A 10963-nucleotide genomic window follows, 5' to 3' on the forward strand; every position below is an offset into this window, starting at 1 on the left:
ACTTTCTTTCCAATATTTACAGTATGTTGTTTCCAGGAAAGGTTTTCATCAAGGGTCACTCCTGATAATATCACATCCTTTATTTGTTCAATACTACATTAATGTTAAGGTTTTGCCTTTCCTACCCGCGCTTTGAAACCATAGATGTAGATTTTGCATGATTATAGATAACTTGTTAGCTTGGCACTAAGCTATCAGTTTCATGAGCTCCACGTGAAAAGTGTTTTCTATCTATCGCGTGATCTATCGTCTATCACGTGACTGTACGTTTGTGCGTAAAAGTCTCTACATTAAACAAGCGCGACCAATTGAATTGCAGGCACAATAATTTATATATAGAAGTTGACGGAAAAGGTAGTATGCACAGTGATCTTATGGTGTGAAAGGTTAATGATTGAGTGTATGATTCCATCTCTGCAGTTTGCAGAGAAAACAGAAAGGACTGAGTCAATGCTTTCTTTTCTTGCGATCAATGGGTTAAATGGTGACATGCACCCGTGAATCATACTACCTGCCGATCAATTAAACTCGTGTATTTTCCATTGGAACATAAGAGTCTCAAGAATAAATTATCCCCGTCAACAGCTTAGGAAATGTTTTAAAAAAAAGTATGGAGAATAGGTATACTGATGTAACGGTGCAAAAGGTTAATGACTGATTGGATGCAATCTGCAGAGGAAACAGAAAGTATCAGTTCAACGCTTTCTTTTCGTGCGATCATTGGGGTAAATTGCGACCATGACTCGTGAAAAAAAACCACGTTCAGAAGTTATAATACAATGATTTGAACTTGTGTTGAGCGAGACTAAAAAGGCTGGCATTGATCAACTATTTTGCTCAGATTCTTTTGAGAAATAAAACACCTTTCAAACATTCACACTTTTTAACTATGAGTGGCTAGACACAGTTTTTCTACGCTTTGGTCGACCTTATTCAATGCGCTTAAGACCAAATTTAACCCTTTGCAGTCACATGTGTTTCGAAATAGTGGGGGTTTCACGACAATCGTTTTCCGGGTTTAATTCTTTTTACTTCTGAATCTCACGCCTCAATTTGCAAAAAGAGTCAATGTTATCCTTCGCTGCCTCAAAAGAGTTTCTTGAGTTGCGATCGATTAAACTCAAGTACTTTCCATTGTTTGCTTGCAATGCAACGGTTCCATCTGGCTGATCATGTACTGTAAACTGGCTGGGAGTATCAGGATATGTCTTGGCAGCTTCGATGTAATCGACATTTCCACGTCTTATTCTCGACAAATACTTCCCATTGTCTGCTGTAAGCATCAGCTTGCTATCGGACTCTGTGGCTACAAATCTTGTGGTACTATCCTTCTGACTTTTTGCCATCTCGATGTAATCAATTCCCGATCGATGTATACGACTGAGATACTTGCCATTGTAACCTTTGAAGGCTACAACAACTGGCCAGAATCTATCCAGGCTAAGAGTGACATCTAAGATAGTATATAGAGCAAAAGAAAGAATATTCTAAAAACCTTGTTTTGAACTAAGTGGCAGTGAGCCTGCAATGACGGGGCGTAGCCAGGGGTACGTTTAAGACGGAAGCAAGCCAAAGAGGGAGAGACTGGAGCAGGGCAATTCTCTCGTGAAAACTGCAAAATTTTGTTTCTTTTCATCTTTTGCCATCTTCTTGATACCGTAAAATAAAATTGACCCAAGGGTTTACTCACTTTGCTCGCAAAATTTCCCTCTGAAACCCGCTGCACAGACGCACGTGGAATCATTACCGCACTCTCGAGCTCCGTGCACTGGTTGCCAGGTCCCTCCGTTCTTACATGGGTTATTAAAACAGGAAAGCTATATGGAGACAAATGCAAACTATTTGAACTATTCTTTTAAGCGATTCAAGGCAGTATGGAATCTAAATTAATGTTGATGACATTTTATCGATAACTGAGAAATGATGGCAGGCTACAATAATCCGATAATGATATCTCGAAATTCACAAAGTACCCCCCAAAAAACCCTTGTTTTTATGGTTACAGCGGCTCAACGACTTTTTACGATCTGATGTTAATCACGAGCCGTGGGAATTCATTGGTCGATTGATTTCATTCAGTTATATTGTGTAAACATTAGCAGCTGAATGCATCAGTAACTTATATTCCGCAAGCGACTTTTTACGATCTGATGTTAATCACGAGCCGTGGGAATTCATTGGTCGATTGATTTCATTCAGTTATATTGTGTAACCATTAGCAGCTGAATGCATCAGTAACTTAACACTTCCGCATGCGGCAGTAATTCTGGGGTTTTTCTAAAAAATAAAACTCGACGAATTCACTGCCGCATATTTCTAATTTCACTCAGTAAAGAAATAAAATTGCGATCACAAAAACAATGCTTTCTTCTTTCGGACTCAAGAGACTGAGAGATTTGTTTCTAGTTGCTAGCAGAAGAAAACTCTGTAATTAAAGATCATGGCGCTATGATGCAAATATTTAAAATTAAGCAACTGTGAGTCAAAACAGTGATGTACGAGTGGAAATCGATAGAATCTGACTTGACCGGGCAAAGAACGGTTTGGATCGTCGCGTTAAAATCAATTAGTACCATTGTTTCCTCTGAAAAAAATGTTGATGAAGCCAGTTCAAATGATTACAACTTGACTTCTTTGCCAGTTACCATACACTGCATGCGGTGAAGGTGTTATGTTTCAAAACAAGTGAAATTCTAGTATTTCGTTAACAGCTATAACAATTATAATACAAAGCTGAGGAGGAGATGTACAAGTTATTTATTTTTGGAGAGAGTTAGGATTACCTCGACACAATAATAATGCGAACTTTTGTTTGCCTTCAACTTGTCGACGTTTCTGTATTTATCAGAAGACAGCAACTCACACCAAAGCTTTCCATCTCTTCCTTTGGACGGGGACATGTTTACAGAAAGGCACAAATGACTCCTGCGGCATTTAAACAGGCACTCCATTTCGTCCATTACGGTGATTATCCCAACATGAGGAACATTAAGATGATAATGCATGGTTTTTGAAAAGAGCCGTTCTTCAAAATTCCCCCCTAAAATAGACAAATTCCTATTTTAAAGGTGACAACGAAGAATCAGAGAAGTATGATAACCCATCAACATCCTGTTTAAAATTGTTTCATTTAAGGTGCAAGTGATACTAAAGCATCAGCATCAATAGAATTACTAACCTGAGGAACAGTTTAAGATGGTTGTCAAAACGTAAAACAATAAGCAGGCATAGCACTTCTTTTCTCTGCGCATGATTGGACTCAAGCTTCCTTTGGAAAATCGCCACCTCCTTGGATATGCTTGGATCACGAAAGAAGAGGCTACTACACGATCTGTAAGAATTCAATGTTTGAACGATAGACAGCACTTTCCGTCGGTTTAGCGGCGTAATAACCCACGCGGGATGTTGAGAGAAAATCAAAAAGGTACGTGGACAGAGGCGGGTGATAAACAAATTTTTCGAGTGTTCTCCCAACATCCCAAATAGGTTATTATGCCGATAAACCGATAGAAAATAAGCTTTATTCCTTTTATGAAATAAACTAATGCGAAACACATTATTTAATATTTGCGAATATTTGTTTTTATAACCTGATCAAGTTGATTCTTCTCTTTACATTCAACAACTTACGCGCGAGGACCAATCTTAAAAATTTTACCATCTTGATCAAGCCGAAGAAATAAGCTAACGCCGAATTTTCTCAAACCTTTCCATAAAACATGAAAGAGGATAGCAAAAACCAAAGTTTTCACCGCTTTCTATGAAAAAGCAATGTTTTCTGTTTTATCAGAAAAGACATTACTCATTCATGAGTAGTAATTGTGGCTGAGTGAACGCAGCTGTGTTTTGTTATATGGGAAAATTGACGGACGGAAATTGCAACAGTGTTCTAGCGGACGCCTATTTGTGTTGCCCGCAGCAAGTGGATCTGCAGTTGCCTGGTCATCGCCAAGAGCTACTGTAAGGACCTTACTGCGGGTACAAAGCTGTTTTACGTAATGTTTAAAAAACGAGCAGGAGTGTTTTATCGGGTTTAAAACCACGAGGCGCAGCCGAGTGGTTTTTGACCCGATAAAACACGTGCTGCGAGTTTTTTGAACGGCTTCAAAAACATTCTTGGAAAAGCGTGTGTCAAGAGAGTTCATAACAATTATGCTTTTGTGAACGTTAGAAATTAGCATACGAGAAAAACTGATCTGAACTGATCCAACTGATCTTGAATTCGAAGTTTCAGATGATGTATTGTCTAATATGCCTTTACCAGATTACTGTACTAATGGAATAGAGAATTTTTCCAGATGTGTATTTCACAACTGTATTATTAATTTGGTGCAAAAGTAAATTTACTGTGTGAAATTTGTTGAAAGAACATTAAATATGTTCCCACCATTTGTTGTGTCAGTTTCTGTTGATAATTAATTAATATTCATAAGTCACGTGCAGTGTCTTTATATCTGATAAAACACCGCATACTAATAAGGATGAGGTTTATCGATATAAAGTCACTGCACGTGATGTATTATCTACCATTTGATAGGTTAATGGGCTTATGAATTATTAATGAGTTTTTGAAGGAAAGCCTATTGTCATGAGGTGGTGGCCTATGACTGCGGTGCACTATTTTTACACGTTTCCAACATGGCTGGCTTACCATGTGATTGCAGAAAGAGAGGACCTATACTCAAGGGTGTAATTCCTTGTGAATCGCATCCCATTCTTTTTTTTTTAATTTTATTTTTTTTTTTGCTTCCTTGCACCTGACCAAAAAGCACACCTTACATTCCTCACAGATAGGACTAATCATTAAGTACATCGCACCCCTCTCGCCATTTCTCCAAAAACTGCATTTGAAGTGAACGGTTTCTCATTTGCGAAATTGTATGCTGTGTTTGTTTGCTGGCGTGAAGTCGGTAACATAGCCTTTCAGTATCGTAGAAACTGTAACAGATTTGACTAATAATTGTTAATTTCTGACTTAGCCTGAGCAGCAATGAGCAAAAGAAGGCATTTTGGCAGTACTGGGAATACTCCAGGCAAGACAGCCTCGAAAAAAGGCTGAAACGAACCAGCGGAAAAAACGTCGACAAAAGAGAAGCTTGAAGAAGTTTGTTTTCCAGCAAAAGCACTTCTTCTAGTACCATGCGACCCGCAGAATGATAAAGAGAAGAAACTTCAGCATTGGTCGAATATGTGGCCCTGAATTGGGAAGGAATAATAGCATAAATGGTTAGCTTAACTGTTGCGATATGGACGCGAAAAAAGCACTACTTTGCTGAACGACTGAGTGCATGATTCCACCTCCGAAATCAAACCTGCTGCAATCTGCAGAGGAAACAATAAGTACTATCAGTCAATGCTTTCTTTACCTGCAATCATCCTTGCAAATTGCGACCGTGACTCGTGAAAACACACTACGTTCAGGAGTTACAATACAATGATTTGAACCAACTTTGGGTGAGACTAGAAAGGCCGACATTGATCGACTCTTTTGCTAAGATTCTCTTGCGAAAAAAAAACCTTCCTATCACTCATACCTGATCGAAAATTTCATCACTTTAAGTGGCTGAAAACAGTTTCTCTATGCTCTGACCGGCTATCTTCAGAGCGCTCAAGATCAAAATTTAATCTTTTGCAGTCAAACGATTCTCGCACGTAATATAGTGTTAAAAACTGAGTTGAAAACGTAAATTAGCCACCGTAAAGAGTTTAAAGGCTGACGTATGGGGCGTTAGCCCTTCGTCAGAGCGATTGATTCTCACACGTGTCGACTAAAAGTTTGCCGAGTTTTGAAATAATGGGGGTCGCACGAAAATCGTTATTAGAGTCTTATTCGATCTACTCCTGAATCAAGCACGCCAATCTGCAGAAAGAATCAGTGTTATCCCTCGCTGCCTCAGAAGAGTTTTTTGAGTTGCGATCGATTAAACTAAAGTATTTTCCATTGTCTGCTTGCAATACTACGATTCCATCTGATTGATCATGTACTGTAAACTGGCTGAAAATACATGTATCAGGATGTGTCTTGGAAGCTTCAATATAATCGACATTTCCACGTCTTACTCTCGACAAATACTTCCCATTGTCTGTCGTAAGCATCAGCTTGCCATTGAACTCCGTGGCTACAAATCTTGTGGTACTATCCGTCTGACATTTTGCCATCTCAATGTAATCAATTTCCGATCGGTGTTTACGACTGGGATACTTGCCATTGTAACCTTTTAAGGCTACAACAACTATCCAGGATCCATCCAGGCTAAGAGTGACATCTAAGATAGTATATGGGGCAAAAGAAAGAACATTCACAAAAACTTTGTTTTGAAGTAAGTTAGAGTGAACCTAATCACGGGGCGTAGCGAGGGGTACGCTCAAGACGAAAGCAAGCCGAAGAGCGGGAGACTGGAGCAGGGCAATCCTCTCGTGAAAACATGGTTTGAAAATCTGCAAAATTTAATGTTTCTTTTTATCCTTTTATTTTGTAACTGATAAATTAAAATTTACCGGAACTTTACTCACTTTGCTCGCAGAACTTTCCATTGGAACCCGCTGCACAGACGCACGTGGAATCATTACTGCACTCTCTGTGCGCTGGTTCCCAGGTCTCTTCGTTCCTCCACGGGTTATAAAGACAGGAAAGCTACATAGAGTTAAATGCGCTTTATGTAAACTACTCATTTACCTCGGAATGAGTGATAAAAAAAAGCAACTTTCCTATTTAGTTCAGCTAAAGGAAGCATGGAATCCAAATAAAGTTGTCAGATTTCATTGTTCACTCCAAAGCCCCTTTTTGTCGCTTTTAAGTGTTAAACGTCTATTGCTTTTATAAATCCAGTATCCTTCTGAAAAACTGGTTGTCACTGAGAAGACCTTACGGTGCATCTCCAGTCAGGAGGGAACGGAAAAAACATCTCGCAAATCTCAACACTCGCAGCCATATTGTGAGGGCACTTTGTCGCCAATTTTCAATCTCGAAATAATTGTTTGCTGTCGCCATAAGTGTGCTAAATAGGATCTTTAAGCATGCTCCGGCTATCGATGAATTTATTAACTATGTTATAACAAGAAACGCCGTGGAAAGTTTGTGTGCCTTACTCATGAAATGTGGCCTATTACAGAGAAGATACCAACCTCGAACATTCAAACAAATTCCAATGCTCCAAACTCCAAACAAACTCCATAATAAGTTCTTCCTTTCTTTTGGTCTCCTCACTTTAATGATGTATTTCACCCTTTCGTCTTGTATAAATTTACCTTATCAGTAATCTTTTCTCATTTGCACGTTATTTGATGATGGTGACATGTCATCGCCGAAAGGTCACGTTTTAATAGCTGAAAAAACGGCAAGGAAACAGGTTATCAACCAACAAAGGACAAATTACTATTGTCATGGATAAAAATGACTAACACGCAGAAACGGACGCGCTTATGGCTAACGTTCGCTGTTTTAATTTCAAAAAAATCACATTCATAATAACGCACTAAAGGGCACCTAAAATAACTGTTTTTTGAGAAATGGTGATGTAGAACATCGAGGAACGCGCTCTTTCGTTTTGCCTACAAACGATACCGAGTCGGCTTATGTAAGGTTCAAGTGGAATTAAAAGTAACGGTAACAGTAAAACTGTTGAGAACCAAAGTCTAACAATCGTCAATAGGACAACAATTTTACCAATTGTTTGATAAGTTACGTATATCACATAATTGAGTCTAAAGTTCCGTTAATATAACGCTTGAATTTTCTTGGAAAAACTTTCATTAGCAGAATAGAGATTTCCCCTATCTCAGGCTTTGTTAACTTATCTTTTCCATGTCACAAAAACATTCAAAACAAAAAAAAATTAAAACAAAACTTTAAAACTAAACAAAACAAATTCACATTTTTGGAAATACCAGTCAATTCCCCTGTCTCAATGAGTACCTCAAAAAAGAAGCCAAACGTAGTATTCTGTTTGTAATTCGGACCAACTGTGATTTCTTAAAATCTCACGAGACAATGCATCCATTCCAAAAAAGTACATTAATAGGTTACAGTTTTTTCTCCGAAAGAGGCGTTATTGATATGTTAAGACTGTCGATGTCAGAGATCAATCAGGCGAAATTTAGAAATGCCATCAGAAAAGCGTTGGAAATACAAATTTTCTCTCTTAATTTTGTCCCTTTTGTTGTTTCCGATCGAGGAATGTGAACAACTCACTCTTATGATTACATGTTTGATTTCGATGGGGACGTTGACATTGGACGCTGCATATACTATCTGTGATAGCACTAGTGACCTAATGATCAAAGCTTTTCCAAACAATGCAAAGTTTCTTGCTTTCCATACATCCAGCTTTTTCTGAAATTTTGAATTTTAAGATCGAAGTTATAAAGCTTATTCTTGTTTTCATCATAGGAGAACGTATTCCTCATCTAATGCAGCAGCACTATACCCCGAGGAAAGGGTAACTAAAATAAACCTAGTTACACTAATAACCACACAGAAAATTCAGTGAAAGCAGTGATATTTTACAGAAAGTTGTAAAACAAAATTACATTAAATAAAAAAAAAAGAAAGTGGTCAAACCTAAGACTGACCGACGTAGACCGTAAGAGTGCTCCTTTTACTTCAAAACAATGGAATTTTTTGGATGCAGCTTGCAAGACATAGACATTCTTGGCGGTTGGGTTGTTGGAAAAAAAGATCTGCATAATCATTTACTGTTCTAAAACAAAGGCAATCAATTGTTTTCGCCATATTATCCAAGAACTCTATGCATGATAAAGTAGGGGGCTGTGCGGAAATCTTGCAGCTTTTTTCACAATGAAGGGACCTCAACAAGTGTTGATAAAATTTAAGGAGACTCGAAAGGGTTTTTATGCCAGGGGAGACTGGTTCTAAACTGATGCATCCCACGCGCAATCTTTCCCACGAAATTTTGTAGCGCGAGTTGTAAACAGCAATAGCGGCTGCGAATCAAATGAAAATTGCGGTGTCCGGTCGTTTCATTCGGTTCGCAGAGGTATGCATTTGTTTTATTTACAACTGAGGTTTGTATTCGCTCTAATATAATATTCTGTCTCGGAACGACTTGAAGTAACGTGAGTTTGTATTAACTCGACTTTACATGTGTAACGAATCGACTTCGATTTGTACCAAACGACTTGTATCGAAACGACCGTGAACCAAAATTGCCTCATTCAGCATTTATTTTCATCAGCTGAGTGAGGCTATTTCTGTATAGAAAGGGGAATTTTTCCATCTAAAAAAAGTGAAAGTTAGACCAACAAATAACTCGGGCAAAAGAGACATCAGGAAGGCGAAGTCTTTAGGGTACTAACCGGCAAAAGGAAGCAAAACGGCAGAATTTGATTCGTATAGAGTTCCAAAGCTACGCCATACATTCTGATTGTTTGGCCAATGAGATCAAAGTATTACACAACATTCATACCACACCATTCATTTGCACCAATAAGCACACAAAGAAAACCGTCAAAATGCAGTCATCAGGGATTATCGACATAGAGGTGTTTCGAATCAGCGGTATTAGGGACCTTAAGATCCGAGGACGGCGGATGTCTACGACGGCGGGCGGAAGTTTGAATGTGTGTTTACCTACTTCCGATAGCCGTTCCCCGTAAATTCCCGCCGTAGCTGTGTTGTCTGCGACAACAAAAAAACTAGTTTGCCGTTTCGTACAAAACGTGCGTTGATTACAGACCTTTTGTAAAACATCTTTAAAAATTTTCGAATATTTTGCGCATTATGGAGTAAATAATTAACAATAAATGTGGTGAAACTCAACGCGAATTACGCTTAGTAAATGATAATCTCTCGATTATTTTGTTTGTGAAAGTGTCTTGCATATTTGGTGAACAAAAAAGGGTTCTGCTTGCAGTTTTATCTTTAGAATCAGCATGGAGTGGACTGAAGGGGTTATGTCTCTAAAGAAACTGTGGCGCTGCGTCGGTGGGAGAGTATAGCAGGTAATTTAAGCGATTGACGAAGGGCTAACACTCAAAACGTCAGCTTTTTTACTCTTTACGGTGGCCAATTTACATTTTCAACTCAGTTGTTAACACTTAATTACCTGTTTTTAAATTCGTCTAGTGTTTCAAAGCGCCTTAACGTTAAATTGTCACGCTAGGATTTCAATTGAGTTTCTGTTAGGAGGCGGTTTATAGCGCGAAAAGAAAAATTTTGGGAGGCGACGGCGCAGCGCTTTATGCAAACTAAGAAAATAGGATAACTTTCGTAGCGCGAAATTTGATTGCCCTAAAATTTGGTAGACGAATCTGACAGCGTCAGTAACGTGATTGAATACACGTAACCTGTTGAGCAAAATAAAAAGAAAGAAACTGGCAGAACATGACTTTGCGAAAAAAATCTGACCTCCTGCTAACACACAAAAAGATGAATAGGTATCAATTAGATGTCGGTTTGTGTAAACAAAAAAAAATTTTGTGAGGAGATTATTCAGTTTTTCTTGCTTACGAAGCGCGAAATTTAAACATACTCGGATTGAACAGCCGAGTCGAATGGGAGAAATTGACGAACGTGTGCGACTATTTCCACTCGCCATAGTTTTTTCTAACTCCTTTCGTTGAATTGAAATACGGAAAGAGAATGATACCCGTAAAACTACATGAATTAGCGACGCGCGTGCATTACCAGGTTTAAATCACACGCTAAAGGAAGGAGAATATGAACCTTTTTGTGCACATCAGGAACAAAATGTCATTCATGCAGCGCGAAATTTAAATACACGCACATTAAACAATCGAGCAAATGACGATAGTCTTCTACATGATTCAACGGCGTGGTAGGCTTCGGACGTTAATACCAGGTTATACATGCTCTCATCACCTTTGCATCGCACAGTGAGCTTCTAATTGAATATGTCTTTCGCCAGTTTTAAGCAATATAAAGGAAAAACGGTGACATCTCTTTACTTCAGATACGAAAGCTACAGTCGCCCCACCATCCACC

At 38.6% G+C, this 10963-nt stretch overlaps 1 protein-coding gene across 1 annotated transcript; it reads right to left on the reverse strand.

Annotated features, from left to right (window-relative positions):
* Window positions 1-65: 65 nt before the first annotated feature.
* On the reverse strand, window positions 66-3380 carry LOC113672782 (uncharacterized). Its single transcript, XM_089213050.1, has 4 exons — window positions 3179-3380; window positions 2784-3040; window positions 1691-1817; window positions 66-1453 (listed from the first exon to the last, which is right to left on the reverse strand). Exons 1-4 carry the CDS (start codon window positions 3249-3251, stop codon window positions 1029-1031), a joined length of 882 nt encoding a protein of 293 aa, XP_089069176.1. The 5' UTR covers window positions 3252-3380; the 3' UTR covers window positions 66-1028.
* Between the last annotated feature and the right edge of the window lie 7583 nt (window positions 3381-10963).

This window comes from Pocillopora damicornis, chromosome 7 (assembly GCF_964200805.1).
Source record: "Pocillopora damicornis chromosome 7, jaPocDami1.2, whole genome shotgun sequence".
NCBI lineage: Eukaryota > Metazoa > Cnidaria > Anthozoa > Scleractinia > Pocilloporidae > Pocillopora > Pocillopora damicornis.

What these genes read in the sequence shown, in the direction of transcription:
- LOC113672782 (XM_089213050.1), bottom strand. Translation starts at nt 3,251, where the DNA reads ATGCGCAGAGAAAAGAAGTGCTATGCCTGCTTATTGTTTTACGTTTTG. An exon ending in CATCTTAAACTGTTCCTCAG is followed by an intron (nt 3,041 to 3,178) that starts GTTAGTAATTCT and finishes TGTCTATTTTAG; the next exon opens with GGGGGAATTTTGAAGAACGG. An exon ending in AGGGAAATTTTGCGAGCAAA is followed by an intron (nt 1,454 to 1,690) that starts GTGAGTAAACCC and finishes ATACTATCTTAG; the next exon opens with ATGTCACTCTTAGCCTGGAT.